We start from the raw sequence: 18,525 nt of genomic DNA on the forward strand, positions 1-18,525 counted from the left end.
TAAAAATTGAATAATTGAAAACAAATTGCAAAAAGAGAGAGCACTCTAGGTGTGGGTGACAAACGTTTGTAAGTGTACAGCACTGTAGTTCCTTGGTTATGGAGGCTCGAGGTTGAGGAGGGAAAAGGGAGGGCTGCAATTCTTCCTTACAACTAAAAGAAAAAAAAAATTCCGCCACAGAAAAAAAAGCATCTATTTTTAACCATCCTGTTACACTGTGGTTTAATTTGTTCTTCCAGTCTTCCACAGAGAACCATTCTGAGGAAATTAAATCATGAGTAAAAATATATTTTTCAATCAATCAAGTAATGAGACCTCTTTAGATCAAATCCACTGTGCAATTTCCAGAATGTTATGCACACCCCACCACTCCCCTCGCCAAATAAAATCAATATATTCCAAAATCTGATGGGTACTGCCTTCAGCAGACCCCGCATCTCCGCTTCTTAGCCACAGTTCTGCTTCAGCTCATCACATCCAGCTGCTCTATGGCTCTTCATGTTATTCAAGTGAATCAAAATCCACCGACAGTTTGCTGAGGGCTGTGAGGGTAGGAGCGTCCACTCAAAATGGAAAAAGGGAGGATACAGAGATAGCAAGAGAGAGGGTGGGCTTGAGGGAGCAAAAGACACCGCTAAAACACCTCTGAACTGAGAGGAAGTATCAGAAAGCAAACAAAAGGGGTTAGAGTTTCTGGAGAAAAAAGGGCGTGAGGCAGGGGCTGGCTTCCTGGTTTGCCTTCTCTCACTTTGTTTGATGACAGTTAAAAATGTTTTACTGAAAAGCGAAAAACATTGCAGGTGTACTCCCACACATGTACAGATGTATCCAACTCACACACTCAGGATCAGTATTGGGGAACCGTAAGGCAGAGATTCCATTTTGAAGGGAAAAAAAAAACACTGGCCTCTCCACTTGTTTCCAGTTTCCCCTATTGCCCTCACCCCATCTTCACCTTTGTCCTTTCCCTTCTCCTCACTCCTCCTCTCCAAGAGTCAACGGGAGAGATGCATCCTCAACACAGTGCTGGGAAAGGGGGCCAGCAGCCAGCGGGGAAGGCGTTTTAAAAAATTGAGCTAGAAGTAGCGTGAGCCGCAATGGACCCATCACCAGAGTCGATGCTGGTGAAGGTTTCGACTGAGGACGGACCTGACATCTGCAGTGAACCTGAAAGAACCAGAGACAATGAACCAGACTGAGAGATCAAAAGACAGAGAGAGTGTGGGGATCACTGTGAAGGAGCAAGATGCTGATAGACAGGACAAAGTGTACGTCAGGAAAATGAAATTTTTTACACTCACCTTAGCGCATCAAGCATGGGCAACAGATTAAGAAGTGCCGTGTCACTGGGGTCACTGAACCATGACTTTATAGGTATTGCATTGTCTGTAAGGCAAAGACACATACAAATGTGTAGAAAAAACTTACCTACATTTGATTCTAAATATTCATGTTTGCATGGATTTTGCGGATCTTAAAACGTATTAAGATTTATAAATAATGTGCATGACTCAGAAATGCAAGTTTTTAGTATCTGTTATTAGATCGGAAACTGCCCTACTATTGCACATGAGACTATGCTTTGAAATTCAGCACAAGCAATGATCCTAATGAGCCATTTTTGCTATAAAACAAAGTGAATTGGCATTTCAAACTCTGACTGGAGAACTATGCAGCTAAAATACATCCTGGCCTGGATTACAGTTTGTGTCATGCAGTATCAGTGGAGAGAGAGGGTACAGCCTGGTATTGAACAGGATATAAACGAACACCTGATTTCCCCCTTGTGTTTAGTGCTAAAAAGGCACAAAGCAAGCTGGATAATACATGTGTAATCACATGTTATGCTAATGTTCTAAAAGCAGAACTGTTTTCTCAGGGACCAATACTTAAGTGGGCCAAAGCTTTGGTGCCTCTGGTCTTGAATGCAGAGGGTTAAGACCTGGGCCTGAGACACCAGGCAGGACAATGTGTAAGTGACTGCACTCACCTGGGTGGCTACGATAGGCTCCAGGTGAGTTGTCCAGGATAACTATACTGGAAAGGTCATTGTGAACCACCGACAGGTCTTTTATATAACTACCCAGGTCCAGTGTACAGTGCTGCAGAGAAAGAGCAGGGATTGACAAAGAGCAAGGGAAAAAGATTGCTATTACTGTCTATTAAAAAACAGCTATAAATGTTTTATTTCATCACTTACACTTAACCCTAGGTGTGTGTATAGGCCTAGCAATATAACTATAGAGCCCATGCACTGGATGTAAAAAAGTATATATTGTATTCATAAGCATCAATGTACTGTCTATTAAGACACAGACACAGGGACACACAGAAAGACAGACAGAAACAGAGACAAGGGAAAAAGGTGAAGGAGATATGACAGACAGTGGGGAGACAGTGGAGGCAGGAGAGGTTTACCTGTCTGTAGTATCTTCGTTTCAGGATACCCCTGTTGTTGTCCAGCTTGTCTGCCACAGCCGAACCATAGATCTCCATACTGGCAGTGAACACCACCAACTCATACCACTGACTCACCTGAGAGAGGACAGTATGTGTCATGTTAGGATGTAACTGTAACCAGTGAAGAACGTGGTGAAAAATGAGAATTAATGGCAAGTGAACCTGGCATTAAGAATTAAGAGATCATGACAGCACCCTTAGGAAAAAAGCAATCTAACAGCAAACCAACACGCTGCTTACAAAAATCACACACAGATAAACAGGCAGGGCCGTTTTTTTACACCAAGAGATGAACTCAATAGACATATCTGCAAAAATTACAAAACAAGATAAATATCTTAAAACAAGATAAATATCTTAAAACAAGATTCCGGCTCTTATACCCATCACCAACAGAATGCAGGCAGAAGAGTAGGCCTTTCACTCACCACTTCTAAGAAGAAGTCAACGTGTGGTCTTTTATGTACAAAAAACCTGACTGGGTGTTTATCTATTACCACCTAGGAGAAAAAAGAAAGACTATTAAAATAACATCTTGAAATTATGTTACTGCTTGATCAGTACTTATCTACAACTTGACCATGACTGTCTTTGCACATATTTATCTGTATTGTGTGTTACTTGATTGCTTCCTAACCTACAGCTGTTCTTCAAGAGTTAATGAGAGATGATGGGAGTAGCCTAAGTATAAGAGCCAATGCAATCTTTGTGGCGGATATGGTGTGATGACGTTATTGTGAAGCTGTAGCACAGTCCTGTGTGTGGGAGACAAACCAGTCTACGCATGTGTAGCTTGTGAGTATTTATTTGAGACAGGGGCATGTTTGTTTGTGTGTGTGGGTGTGTGGGTGTGTGTGTGTGTACCTTGAGAATGAAATCTGGTGGAGTCCCCGGCCGCACTGTAGGTCTAAGGACCCCATCATGATGGGAGTGGATCAGCGTCTCATCCAGATCCAGCACAAGAATTTTCCTCTTCACGGCATCTGAAAAGCAATGATCAGAGTCCAGTCACCCTCACGCACAGACAGAACTAGCAGACAACACATGCAGCTGGGTACAGGTGGTTTAGGGTAAATGATACAAACCCCTTTAGGAGATAACTGAAAACAAAGCACCAGGCAATGGGAGATTCTGGTGTTGACTGTTGTCAATTTATCAGATAACATTCAATGACCTCAGACTCAGCTCCTGAAACACTTGCTCTGCTGACCCATGTACAGAAGACAGGATGTAGGAAGAGGAACTTACTGAGTCTGTTTCTGGAGATGGGCGATAGAGGTAAAGTGTCATACCGCACTGTTTGGTACTGGATTATCTGCAGCAGGAGAGACAGAGGAACAAGGTTTCTGTTAAATAAAACTAATCCAACACCTCGTGATCACCATGGAATAAGTACTGCTTTTGGTTGTACCGATTTCCTCATCAGACAAAAAACAAATGCTGCATGCCAGGACTCAGGCTGTCATATGAATTCAGCTCAAGAATGCATGACCTGGTGTATGATTTTTGTGGAAGTGATTGGGACAGGTAAGACTGATACAGCCCATCCTATGAAACTTTGCAGTTTTCTGGTAGCCATGTTTTCCTCAGCATTTACCCTATATGGTAATGTCCCTCCCTGACTCTACTTGGATTAGACCACAGCATGATGACCCCTAGAGTCCTCCTCCCTATGTTCCTCCCGTGGTCCTCCCTCACTGTATTATCCAGAACAGACACCCCTCACAGTATACACACTTATGGTTCTCCCTCCACAATCCAGTCTCCCTGGGGCTATTTTTATCCCCCCCAGCTGTCCAAGAGCATCAAAGGGGCAGGAGTACAGGAGGAGGGGCATAAGCGGAGAGGGAAAAGGAGGAGCGCAAAAGAGTGACCAAGAGAGACAGAGAGAGGGAGAGAAGGGAAGAGAAAGGGCGGGTGAAAGAGAGACTGGCAGGGTGACTTTGAGGGAGTCAACTGTTCTGTGCCTCCTTCATGCATCCTTGCACATCATCATACACTTGGCAAAACCTGCTCCCTCTGTAGTACTGGCACAGGAAGTACAGCATGTGTCATTGAGCCACTTGAGACACTTTATAAATTTTGTGGGGAAGAAACCAGGACTCTTCAAAGATCATCATGCTGATTTTCTACGGAAAGTTTTTGCACCCTGCCAGAGTTATCCACCTATCAGATAATGATTACTCTTGGATATACTGTGGACTTCTGATGAAAACAGGCACTTTAAACAACTGAAGATCATTATGACTTGCTTGTCAAAGCAAAACTCCAACCTTGTATGTGGAGTACAGGATTATAATTTACATTTGTGGTAAATCCTCTTAACACACCAGCTATTCTTTCTATAGAGTGCAAAGTCCTTTGGAGTCTCCATCTACATAGACCACAATAAAAACAGCTCCTAGGTTAAGAACTCTTACGGATGTAAAACATCTTGGTGACAACACACAGGTTTTAAAAATCATATATTATAACCAGGCATATACCATTGCCAAATGTTCACAAATATGTATTCTAAACTTTAAAGACACATGACCTCAGATGATATTGTCAATGTGAGTTCAACAGTCAAATGGTCATTTTGACTTTTTTTTATTTGTGCCTGAATCATTTCTTCTCCCATAATCTCCAAAAATATTTTTTCAAGATTTAAATATATCTAAACTTGCTCATTCTAAGTCTAGAGGCCATAAAAGGCCATAAAAATGCTCATACGGCCAATTTTTCATTATTAGATTCGCTATAGACTATAAAAACGCAGATCTACTTGCATAGAGCACTGTGTGCGAGACTCAGTTCGACAGTGAAGTTATTCTTCGATGACATACATTGACCTTCCCAGTAACACATATGGCAGTTAAAAATAAAAATGTCTCAATCAAAACAATAAATGATGTCAACTAATACACTGGTATATATTGTGATGATGTGAACATGTTTAAGAAAAGGCTGTAATAAAGGAAAAGTCGCACAGGTATAAGTTTGGTTGGGTAATATAAGATGGGCTATTGTAATAATTAAAAGCCGAACTGCACCAACATCAGCCATGGGGAAAATCTGGACATCTATTTTCTGTGATTCAGCCAATTGTTAGTTCTAACCAGGGATTTGGTCTTAAAACCAAAACCTATGCCTAGACACACTGAAGTTGATTACCCTTAAGTGAACTGAAGTTGAAACCCTTATTCAATGTGACTGTCAAAGCAAAGAAAAGTATGCATTTTAAATTAATCTTCCAACCATTACAGCCAGGATTTTAGTTGTGGAGCTGAGCAAAGTGCTATGTTAAAGGCTGCAGCAGCCATGTCATTTAAACACACAGCCTGCAGGTCCAGAGTCCAGTGCTCAACAAAGTACTGCACAATACTCAGCTCCTTTACGCAGTAAAATGTTACAGTAACTGGAACAGTTTTAATTCATTGTACTTATTCACACGTCTAGGGCTATCGTCATGCAAAAGCATACTATATTAAGGCAGAGAAGTACTTACTCCAAACTGTAGCATATGTAAACAGTCACCGCATGAACTACCACGTGAGAAAATAAATGATCGGGTAGTTTCCCTGGCTGATAACAGTAACTTATCGTGATATCTGTTATGCCAAGGCTAATAAAATAATAAGATCTTCAATATCTAAAGTAGACTGCTGCGCATTTTACAAATAGTCCTATCCGTTGAGCCTTGTAGCAACTTTGTCTTGCCAAAAACATTTTGCACCTAGTTTAGCTAAAAGATTTGTCCTATTAACCAAACTTTACCTAGCGTACACGCCACGTACTCTCCATACCTACCTAGTTAATTTAAAAGAGACCATCAGAAAGTGAACAAACACCGTAATGCCCTTGTGTGCCCGTTTTACGACTGCTGACTTGTGGATGTCACTTGCTTGACTGTGGTACGGTAGCTAGAGTCGTGGACAACATGTTTTACTTACTGCTAACTAGATAACCTAAATGCCAAGAAAAACGCGTCTGTTTTTGAATGTGCACATCTCAACTACACTAAGTTGCCTAGCAAGCGTTTGTTTCGATGCCAGTTTTAAACAGAGTAATGTTAACTAACAAGCTAACGTTGGCTAGAAGCATTTCGTATTGGTTATCTACTCTACTACCTTAAGGAAAAGCACAACAATTAACTTCATCCAAGAATCCCAAACAACACATATGATTGTGTGATATAATTGAACATATCATTTAACTACTTCTCTGCTCACCGTTCGTAGGTGCTTCCTGAGAATGTACAAAATGAAGCCCCATATTCTGGACGTCACCCCGAGGAAAGTGCGAATCCCAAGTAAACACTGTCGGGTCTTCAGCATGTCGACAGCAACACAAAAAAAAATCGACACAGGAACCGGGCACAAAGAGGGGGTACAGCACTCTCAATTGTCAGGCCAGAGACACCGACCAACAAGCCGGGACCCCTCACCCCCCTCCAGAACCTCGTAAGCGGTAGCTAGCTAGCTTAACTAGCTAGCAATATAAACTGTGTCGTGTCAAATATGTCCGAGCAGGAGACAAAGCAAACGCGTGAGTAGTGTAACACCATTCAAAAAACACTTTCAATTCTTAAAAAACAATAAAAAGAACCAGATCAATGAAAATATTAAAACAGAGAGAAACAGGGAGCAATATAAGTTAGCTGGCTAGCCACTAGCTATTAAGCTTGCTAGCTAGCTATTTGGCTACCATGCGAGCTACCAAGCTTCTTAATCAAATGTCAATAGAAAAGACACACTTCCTCCAGAAACCAGTATTTAAATTGGTATTAGCACCCCGTTATTCACAAAAAATGAGACAGATGGTAAAAAACACCAAAAGTCCAAGCAGTCGCCATCAACACCGCTACTCCGCTCACACCGATTCCGGAACCGAACTGCGAGCCGCCATCGTAGTCTTGCCGTCACTTCCGTGGAAAGAAATCTGTGTTTCATCGCAGGGATTAACGCGGCCGCTACGCAAACACACTTCATCACATAACATGTGTGCGGGAATTTGATCATTGGTGTTCCATGTCACTGTATCAAGAGGATGATCTAAAGATCTGTGAATCTGCGCAATGGCTTCTTTCAACCCATGAATGTGAGGAAACAAATTCCTCTCTCGTCTCTATCAATTCTTGCAGACGTATTTTCAGACGTATCAAGAATTTAAACTCGTTGGATCTATACTCTTCCGATGGAATCTCTAATATAAATACGTTTGTCTCAGTGCACATTTCTTCCAGGAATTATATATATGTATTTGATTAACAGGTGCTCTCATTCCGACAAAATTCATTTAGAGCTAGCTAGATTAGCTAGAGTGGTCCACCTGGGAAATGAAACAAAGCGGCAACTTCGTTACCACTACGAAGCACTCTTAAATTATTATATTTTGCTGTGTAGGCCTATGTAAAAATAAGAAAGGTGTCCCAGAGTAAAACCTAAAAATGTCTACACTAAATGTTTTACCTCATTTACAACACTAACACTGGTTACTTTATGCTCTTATATATCAGATCATCTTGTACACCCCAATCCTTACCCAAATAACTTATTGTGGCATGTTTTGATACAGGGTCAGTTTCTCAGTGCAGAAAGTAAAAAACTTTTGTGGACAGTAATTGAACTACACTCCCCAGCAACGCCTCGAAAAGTGCCACTGTGGCCACAAGGGGCGTCCCTCGAGAGGCAGTTGACAGGGAGACGCTGGGGGGGTGGAGAGAGAGACAGTGCGCAGAACTTTCGTTAGTTAACTAGTTAGCTACGTTTTCTAGAAAGAGCTGAGGGTTTGCCAAGTCTTTAAAGACGGGGAACACAGCACTGGTTAGCCGTTGAAAGTTTTGCGATTTTTGGCTACGCGAATTTCTGAAAGTATTACATTTACTGTTCCAGCTGTCTCATCCCCCGGTCGGGGCTGCAGCTCCAGAAAGCCGGGGAGAAACGTATATAACGCCGGTTGTTGCCGAACGAGGACCTGGGTGACAATGTTTGGGGTTATGACCGAACATCAAGGTAACATTCGGTTAGTTATACTAGTAATATAACAGGATAAGTGTAATAGTTAAGCATTAGCTTGCTAGAGCAGTTTTACACGACTGCTATAAACTAGCTAGCTTACATTAACTACAGCTTGGTAGATTGTTTTTTCTGGACACCTAAATCTAGCCGCTAGCCAAGTAATGTAGATATCTAAATAACGGGTGACTCTCCGCTACTGTGTCAGGCTTTTGCCTGTCCGCATAGCGTGATGATTAACCAGGTAGTTATGTACTGTTATACTGTTATTTTGGCTTGTTATATACTGTTCAGTTAGCAGATTGTGCTAGCTGGCTAGACGGCAATGCAGATTAAGTTGAAACACTAACCTTGCCTAGTTAATACTCAGTAGTCATCGTTTCTTGATTGAAAGTAAGTTCCCTATCGTAACGTTTGCTATCTTACTAGTTGGAGATCAACGAACTATCTAGTTAGTAAGATAAGTAACCGTTTTCACTACGTGCTGGCTATAGCCAGCTAGCTGATGTACGCCTCTTTTGTCGGTATCCAAATAATCGGTGTTCACCAGGCCAACAAAAATATGAACGCTTATCTCGAATCTGTTGTCTAAACCAAACTGTCAGTTCGCTAACGTGGTGTCCCATTTTATTAAAAGCAAAAGAAGCTAGTTAGTGCACCCTGGAATGGAAATGTTGGTCTTGCCAAGCCACATGCTCGGTGGGCTAACCATGGTTAGCTGGGGATGGTAGCAATGACGAAGGCAATTAGCTAGATTTGTGTGTTAATGTATTGCCTCGTGTCAGCTAACTAAGTTAACACGTTAGCAAAATCAATAAAAAAAATTTCCAATTCGCCAACCAAGATATCTTCTACATGTTGATTCGGGCATCATAGGAGATTAACGTTTACGTTATATGTCTAATTAGCTAATACTATGTTTGATCGTTATTTAGCGAGGTAGAATTATTCTATGGTATTTAGCTAGCGTTAGATAATGACTGCATTGAAAATGCCAAAAACCACAATATTCGGTTACCTAGCAAAGTGGCACAGCAAATTACAGTACCCGGTAAGAAGGGTAACACTGCTGTATCTTGAAGTTCTGTTCTGTCTGTGTGTCGTGTGTGTTGTAATCATTAGAGTTGGTTTTGAATAAAGTTATAACAATGTAAATATCGTTTCTCTTTTTAAACAGATGCAATACGGAAATGCAAAACGGAGTCCTCGGTAAGTGCACTTATTTAATGATAGCAAGTAGCTAACAATTGGGTAACTTTCACGTAGTTTGCAATTTACGCACCACCGGTAAGCGGCAAGGTGTTCTATGGTGTCCTTCTGCAACGGAGCAGGTTTTTGCTCAGTCCAAACATGTTACTGTTTTGTCGCGTTAATGTTAGTTACCGTACTCAATCTGTCATTCTGATTATTTTGATTCCGAGGGGGTTGTACATTATTTTTTCTGCTTTGCATTCAGCCAAACGTACGTCATCGTTCTGATTGAAGTAGTAATTATAAACACCATGAAATGTTAAGTCGAACACATGCGATCGATGCTGTCACAATGAAGGGTAAATATCGGTAAATCATATTACAGTCTGCTGAAAAACATTCCATAAACCACCATCCTGCCCATTTTCAATCCGGCCAGGACACTGTAGTGCAGTGCTGTATTCGCTCCCCAGTGAAACAGCAGTTTTTGTAAAAGTTCCCACTAGAACGACGCGCTACACCTATCGAACCTCATACGACACTGACATGTGACGTGTAATCGAGAGCAGTTGCATAAAAGTTGATCGAATAGGATAGGCTATAGAGCTTTATATCACCCATCTTTAAATAAGCTTTGTTGTTGTCATACCAGGTGTTTTTGGATCATGCCATCCTACAGACTGGATAATTTCTTTAAAAGTATTTTAAAATGTAAGGGAAAGTAAAAGTGCAACTTTCTTCAATAATGTGAATTTGGTTAAAAATTGTCATTGTAACTTCAGCTGGGTTTAACACTGCTGCGCTCACACTTGAAATAAAATAAGCTCTGCAAACAACAGGTCAATCAATAGAAAACAGGCAAGGTAATTGTCCGACATTATTTAGGCCAGGAAGACCAATTCAAGTTTTTAATGGGTGAAATAATGTGTTTGTAAGGCCAAAAGCCTGAAATTGTAAGTCTTATCTGCACAGCAGTTTATTTGATGAGGTGCATTACTGGACCACCCATACTGTCTAGTGGTGTATTCAATGTTTATTGTCAATGTTTGCTGTCTGTCAGCCTCCAGAGAAGAGGAAGAGGACAGTGGAAGACTTCAACAAGTTCTGCAGCTTTGTCTTAGCCTATGCCGGCTACGTTCCCTCATCTAAAGAGGTATGGGCTCCTTTGCTGTGCTGATCTTTATATTGTTGGTTCATTTGATGAACTACTGTTTGATTGATAGCTAATGTTTTCAAATGCTACTGCGTGCAAAGAAAAGTATTACTTTTCATTAAGCAAGTTTTGCTGAGGATTAGGATAGAATATGTCTAGTCTTTCATTTTGACTAAACGAATACCCATTTCTATTACTTTGTATAATTTCAAGAAATGTTTTACAAGGTGAAGAAGAAATGTTTTTATTTTTACTAAAGGTTGCTTGCTATTGAAGGAGAATGTTAAGTTGAGCCGACTAAGTCAAACCCGAAGCCCTCATTCAATGTACGGTATTACAAAGGACAATAAAATAAAACCATTGACTGACTACCAATGTAGCTGAGTGCCTTCATGAGGTTGCAGTGTAATCTGGCCATTCAGGCACAATGTGTACTCTGCAATGTCAGTCCAGTCAAAGATAGATGTAAGTGTTGTACAAAGTATGATTGGAGTCACATTCATACTTTGTACTCAGTATCTTGTGTGAATCCATCAACTGTTTAACTAAATAAATGTTGTCAATGTTGACATTGTCGTATTACCACATAAATCCACATATAACTAGTCACTGAATCAGATCTGTGAAGGAAGTCAGTTGTAGTATTTCAGCAGATGTCAGCATAGAAGAGCTGCTGATTGCATTCAGGTGAATTGCATTCACCTGAACTCCAAACGTTTATTTTAATATTTTAATATTGTCTGTTTGTGCTCTAGGAGAGTCCCTGGTCTCCACCCTCCTCCAGTTCTCCACATGGCTCTGGTGCCTCAGGAGATGGGAACAGTAGCACTGTGGGGAGTAGCTGGGAAGAAGGCAGCTCTGATTTGCACACCATCCATACCTTTGTACGAAAGGCTCACAGCAGCAAGGGCAAGGGTCTGCAGCGGATGCATTCGGACGGTTATCTCCTGGAGAAGATGCGCCTGAAAGACTCGTTGTTTGAGCACCAGACCGGAGGCAAGGCAGAGCGCAGGAGGGAAAGGAAGTTAAAGAAGTTGTCTATAGGTGCAGGAGCTGGGGGAAACTGTGGGAGCAGCGGGGGTGACAAAAGGGCACGTGTTAAACACAGCAAAATTCCTAAGACACCCAAAGCTCTGAGGAGGCTGAAAAGCTCCAATAAAAGACAGAGAGACTCAGAGACTGGCCCTGCCCTTAAGGAGGAGCACATCACGGGGGAGGAGTTGGCAGAGAACGGCATGCAAGTGCAGAGGGTTGGACTGGTGGAGATGTCGGGTGGGGAGTCCACCAGGGAGGCGGAGATGAGCTCCAGTGAGTGCGAGACTTGGATTGCGGATGAAGACATCATGGTGGAGTCAGGTGAGTGAGTTCTACACCGGTACACTGGGGTATCTGAGAAAAAGTGAGTCGTCAAACACAATTCACACATCACAATTCATGTGCTGCGTGTTAGGTGCAGGAAAGGTGGCATTTTCGTGACATTGCGATGGTTTATGCCTAGCCTTCTTGTGTTTTTGCAGGTTGCTCAGGATAAGTGCAGGCACTAAATGACTAAATGTAAATGTGAATAATTGTAAGCAGCTCTGTCACAATGTGCAGTGTGATCACAGCGGTACAGAAGGTTTTTGCTTTATGCTCTGCTGATTGTCTGTGGCTCAGTGTAGGCGCTTACTGTACCAGTGATTGATTGGAACATGATGTGAGAACAGTCACCAAAATTGAAGTGTTGTGGAAGTTAAAATAGCCCACTGCTGGAGGCTGGAAGCCTGCCAAGGGTAAACAGCGTGAAATAGGTCTAATTTTTATGTTAATACATCACAATAATAATTTGGTGCTGCCACTTTAGCAATCTGTTTATGGAGAAAGAAATATGAAATAACATTTGTTTATTTAGGAATGCATATACATAGGGATGATGGAGACCCCTGTTACTGAATTTAATTGGCGGCAAGTTGGCTATTGTTTTGTCGTTTTCATGCACTTATCTCTGATTTTAACAGGTGACGACTCATGGGACTTGATCACCTGTTACTGTGGAAAGCCCTTTGCGGGACGGCCAATGATTGAATGCAATCAGTGTGGAGTGTGGGTGCACCTCTCTTGTGCGAAGATAAAGAAGTCCAATGTGCCCGACATCTTCTACTGCAGAGACTGTCGTCAGGACAAGCGATCTGGTCCTAAGAAAGACACTTAAAATCCAGGTGTGGGAAAGGCACCGTTGCTCCCTCTAGCGCCTGGGGTTCCCTGTGTTTTGAGAACTCCTTTCTGTAGTCCTGTTTTCTTAGTTGAGCAAAATTACTCATAAAATGCACATTGTCTGCCTGTTCTCTATGAAAAAAGGTACTTAATTTTCACTACTGCTGGGAAATTCCAATGCTCTCCTGGATTTCTGAAGTGTGTAATGAAGCTTTTGTGTTTTTGCTGAAGCTGAAGATTTCTAAAGATGAGGATCAATGTTAATATGACTAGTGCAATTTGAAAGTCATCCTGAGTTGAGGCATTTTGGAACTGAAGTTAATTTTTCTCTTCTGTATGCTATTTTATACTTAAGCATGCTGCACTGAGAGGCTGCGACAGACCACCACTCAAGTTGCTAAGAGTTGATTGTTGTGCCTTGGGTTTTTTTTTTTTTTAATAACGATGCTACTCTTAGCATCTGGTAGCCCTGCCTCTAATGTATGGCACTAATGGTGGAAATGTAGCTTCATTAATGACTCCTGTAATATATAGTAATGAATAATATTACGCTTTACTGTCTAAAGCTGTAGAATCTAGAAAGTCCCATGATTACCACATAACATTACATTTCTCCTTATCAAACACTGATCATTAAAGGGGCTGCCCAGTCCCCCTGCTTTGTAGGCATTTGAACAGGGAATTTTGAAGAGGTGGTGCATTTTCATTCATCTTTGTGACTACCTACGTCAATTTCATGTAACATAAAAGTAACTAATACATTAAGGTATGTTTAAAATTTAAGGATAAGCAGGGAAAGTGGGAGGATTGAAAAGCCCTCTCAGTAAAGCTGCCTTTTCAAGGAGCATCACTGTAGAATCCTGCTACAGAGATGTAGTGAGGTTACCATTTGTTTGGTTGTGAATGATCCTCAAATCCAGTCTGTGTATATTCTGCATATACTCAGCTTCTAGTCAAGTTGGCAGTATTGCCGTGACTAAGGAAAAATGTTGATTGTAGTTTGACAAGGAATTCAAAGTGCTTTGACAAACTGCAGTATAAGCACAGCTTTGGAATTAGTGCTTTCATGGAATCGGTTCACTGTCCTCTTTCCTGTTATTGTTGTGTTATATTAATGTTTAATGAATGACAAAGTGGGTATGTCTTAATTGTTTTGGCATAACTTGACTTGAACGTAAGCGCAGCCCATAAAACTAATGGCTGCTGTGTATGTGCTGGTGCCTGGCACAAAAAAAAGTTCTCATATCTCAAAAGAATGTACAAGATACATTTTCTGAAGTGTTTTCTTAATGGAAGAAAAAGTAATGATGTTTTACTCTATCACAATATCTTATTTTAAGAAATATCTTTCTATACACTTGTTAGAACAAATTGATGCACATTGTTTCTTTAATAGTAAAACACTTGGTATAAGTATGCATAAAGATTCAATTTCTTAAGAGACAGTTTTTTCTTAAGAGAATGATTATTTTGCTGTATGCAGATCTGCTGGTCTGATGGAAGTGTTGAGAGTGGAGGAAGAAACCTGAGGCTGTGGCTTTATTTCTTTTCATGTTTGGTTATAATTTATTATTATTATTTTTTACCTTTTTGCCATCTTTATACAGTTTGTGTTGTACAGCTGATTGAGACTTCTCAAAGTGTAAACAAAAAAAACTAAACAAAGAGTTTAAATAGAGCCAACACCTGTACCCCCTTACCCAAATCGTCTCTCATTTATTTACAAAATATTTTTCAAATTTCTTTGTCTTAAATTGTATGAAGTAATCTGAAGATGCAGGGGTGTGGTTGTTTTGGTTTTATGCAACATTATTATCATTTTGTGAGCTACATTACATACATATGTACAGTGGCCCCCAGATTTATTTGTATTGTTCATAACCTGAACAAAAATCTGATTTTACTGAGGAAATGCAAGTGTGTGATCACCTTTTTAATGAAATGTGAAAGATATTTTAAAAAGCTCTATAGGCAGACCAGCTCTGTGCAGATGAGTGTTGCGTGTTTTACACATTATTTCTTTAATATTTTTTGGTTTTAATTTAGATTTAATTCCATTCATTTTAAATAGCTTTTAATTCCTTTTCTCTGAAATTTCTCCCCAGTTTTGAAATGCCCAAACTGCATTGTATGCATGCCCTACAGCTGCGATACCCATCATCAGTTGGGGGGCAGAGTGGTGAGACTAACACGCTCTCCTCCGAGAGTCATGCTGTCTAACGCTGCTACTTGGACCGACCAGCAGAGGTCACTATTTAGCTATGAGACAAGCCCCAGGCTGACCTACATGTACCCTCTGGGTATTTCCCTGGAGCCAATTTGTTCCAGCTCTGTGGTCTTTGATGGCTGATGACACCCCCCCTCCCCCCACCCCACACACACACACACACACACACAATGGACACTTGAGAGCCCCTTTATGTGTTTTTAAAGAAAACAAAAGTATAAAATAGTTTTTTCCCCCATAGTTGGTAAATTGCTCATTGTACTTTGACTGGGATGACCGTGAGAACAGGCCTCCTGTTTTCAGGTAGTGCAGAATTCTCTTTGGGGTTTTTGACCGTTAATCCCAGGTGAATTTCTACAGCACCTTCAGAATTTTGGGTTTTCACTTAATGCTGTTTTGATCTTAGACCACAAATGTTGAGGGCTGTCCAGAATATTGATTGTGTTTTCCCTGTAAAATTTCCTTTCTTGGTGGACAGTCTGTAGATCATTATATTGAAATGAACAAGTTGGACCAAACATGAGATTCTTACCAGGGAGTACGATTTTCCACAGCCAAAATAACCTGGTGCAATGTCTGTATGCCCTTCATTATAAGACGTAACACAACCCCCCACAAATTCTCCTTCATGATTTTCTTCTCGACCTGACCTTCAGTTTTTGGTCAGCATTAAACAACAATGACAGAAGTGATTTAGATGTAGGTCAGATTCGCTCTGATCGTCGGTGTGTTGCACAATTTATGAGGCTTCTTCGTTGCACCTGTGCTAGATTAAGTCAGCTCTTGTGGAATGGTAGTGTAGGTACTTGTTTTATAATTGTGCCTTTCTTGAAAAAATCCAGTCATTGCTATAGTGTTGTTGAATTTTGAGCAGCTTTCATAGTGTGTTGTGTGTAGATGGTGACTGACTCAGGTTTTTTTTTTTTTTGGGGGGGTCTTGATTTTAGTCTTCATACGTACTTAAATGGTACACACATCTTTTCCGTAAATGGGTTAAAATTACGGGAAACTGAAATAGAAAAGACACTTTGTCTCTTGTAAAACAGAACACAATGTTTCTATGACAATAGTCTAATGTTGGATAGCTAATATGTTACATTTTCGCATTGTGCACTGTGTAGAGACTCATTATCATTTTTGTTTTTCTTTCTGTTGAATTTTGAATTGTACGGCTGGAATAATATAGGTGAAAAATGCTATTCTACTATCCGTGGAAACTTAAGTAATATTGACTTGAATCATAAACCATACTCGTAGTGTCTGACAATAATCTGAAACAGCTTCTTAAAGTTATATTAGAAATAACTTATATTTTGGGTAGAGATTCTGTATTTCTGACAATTACAAGTAGGCCTACTCCATTCCATCACTGGCATCCACATTTAGGATCCTGAGGATCAATTTATTTTGTATTAGCCAAAATTGTGTAGTGGCACAGATAGGGAGATGAGCTAACAGAAGGTGATAGTCTAAATGGGGTATTACAACAGCTTGGGGCAGGAGCTGTAATGAAAAAGACATTTAAAATAGCTACATACTGCCCTTTCAGGTGTTTGACCATGTATGCAGTATACATGTCTACATGTGTCATTCAGACTAGCAATGTTGAAAATCAAATGTCAAGTTTAGAGTTACAGGGTTAGATACTGATATATATTCCTTAGATAAGTCCAATTCTGTAGCTTTAACCTTTTTGTGCGTAGGCCTGCGGTAACACTGGTGTGATTAGCCGTTCAGCGCGTATGCTAAAACCGGTGCGATTGGAAAAATTCTAGCTAATTTTAGCTTTGAGGAAACAGCAATTTAACATTAAAAATATAGCAAATGCTAACTGAAAACTATGAAAAGCTTATAACGCTAATGAAAACACAACGAACCATGTAACGTAACACGCGTGCTACATAGCATAAAAAATAAGTTGCGTGCGAAAAGGTTAAAGATGACCTAGTTATTAGTTCTCTCTACCTCGTGTCATTTGTGTCACATGCATGATAAAGACAGTATCAGTCAAAGTCCATGTGGGAATTGCACTTCTGTGTGTGTGCTTATACTCTTCCCTTTTATGTGGTATGGGAACAGGTCATAAAGATTTATTGCTCACATTATAAGCTTCTCTTTACTTTTCACTCTTTACTTACCAAAGCAACTAGTTCATGAAATATTTTCAGAAAAAAGCTGCACAGCTTAGTGACTTACTTGGATGCCAGTTAACATAGCAGGAATAGGAAAATGCTTTCAGAAGATGCAAAATGCTTCCTCCTTCCTCATGGGCATTCCATACCCTACACTAAGATTCCATAAACAACTAAGGAGGCTGCACATCATAAAAAAAAACAAATGCAAACCAACACGACACCACTCTTTCATGTTTTAATTTAAGTAAGGGCATTGCACTTTGGCTTTGTGGCTTGCAAGTACTGTCCAAGTTCATGGTGACATTCACATCATTAATGTGAGTCATATTATTTTTGTATTTTTTTGTAGAAGTAGGGCACTTAGTTGATTAAATGAAAAATGGTCTGTAAAACATAAACATCTGTTTTAGTACGTCATTTGGACTTTTAAAGAAACTGATTACCAGAATAAATAATCCTGGATGGATGTGATTCTTATAAGCATAGTCCTCTGTATCATCTACCACAATGTGATGAATTTGCGGGTAGCTAAGTCTGACAAGTGTGTTACGCAGTGCTGTAACGGGAGGATCCATACCACACCTGCTGCTGTACACCCCTTTGACACTCCCTGAAAAATCAGAGAGTGTAGTAAGTTTTTACCAAGAGGGAACTCTCGCTCTCGAACGATTGGTGCACCCGCAACTGCTGTGGCCCTTCGTGCAGTTTTCATGCCGCTGTTGTCTTCGATCCGTGTGTCAAACTGGTCCTGTCTATACCTGTAACTATACCTATGTTTGGCCCTCTGCATTCCTACCTACATAGTTCATGGGGAGAGATGGGGACCGTTCAGTTGGATGGATTGGCAACCTGTGGATTCAGCTTGTGAAGAAAACCTTCACTGACACAGACAACTATGGAATCCAGTGTCACCTTGGCCTAGATGTCAAGATTAAGGCTGTGCTGATTGGTGCCTTTATCCTCATTGTAAGTGATTCTCTGGACATGGGGCCATCATTGTAGGAGTCCCCAGTCTCCATCTCAATATACCATTCATTGATCAATCCATCTCTCAGTGAATCAAATCAACCATTACAATGGGATTGCCAAAGTGATCAAGTAACCAGTCATCACAATAAGATCAGACTGATCAATAATTGATCATTCAATCATCTGATCAGTCCATCA

At 40.6% G+C, this 18,525-nt stretch overlaps 2 protein-coding genes across 2 annotated transcripts; one reads left to right on the top strand and one right to left on the bottom strand.

Annotated features, from left to right (window-relative positions):
• Positions 1-382: 382 nt before the first annotated feature.
• ctdnep1a (CTD nuclear envelope phosphatase 1a) lies at positions 383-7,074 on the bottom strand. The gene is made up of 8 exons (XM_036524924.1): positions 6,675-7,074; positions 3,709-3,775; positions 3,325-3,443; positions 2,889-2,960; positions 2,419-2,535; positions 1,991-2,102; positions 1,302-1,386; positions 383-1,167 (listed from the first exon to the last, which is right to left on the bottom strand). Exons 1-8 carry the CDS (start codon positions 6,777-6,779, stop codon positions 1,107-1,109), a joined length of 738 nt encoding a protein of 245 aa, XP_036380817.1. The 5' UTR covers positions 6,780-7,074; the 3' UTR covers positions 383-1,106.
• Positions 7,075-8,173: 1,099 nt separating this feature from the next.
• On the top strand, positions 8,174-13,085 carry LOC118775545 (PHD finger protein 23B-like). The gene is made up of 5 exons (XM_036525517.1): positions 8,174-8,456; positions 9,637-9,668; positions 10,711-10,803; positions 11,559-12,159; positions 12,801-13,085. Exons 1-5 carry the CDS (start codon positions 8,429-8,431, stop codon positions 12,992-12,994), a joined length of 948 nt encoding a protein of 315 aa, XP_036381410.1. The 5' UTR covers positions 8,174-8,428; the 3' UTR covers positions 12,995-13,085.
• Positions 13,086-18,525: the final 5,440 nt, after the last annotated feature.

The sequence above is a fragment of the Megalops cyprinoides genome, chromosome 3 (genome assembly GCF_013368585.1).
Source record: "Megalops cyprinoides isolate fMegCyp1 chromosome 3, fMegCyp1.pri, whole genome shotgun sequence".
Taxonomy (NCBI): domain Eukaryota; kingdom Metazoa; phylum Chordata; class Actinopteri; order Elopiformes; family Megalopidae; genus Megalops; species Megalops cyprinoides.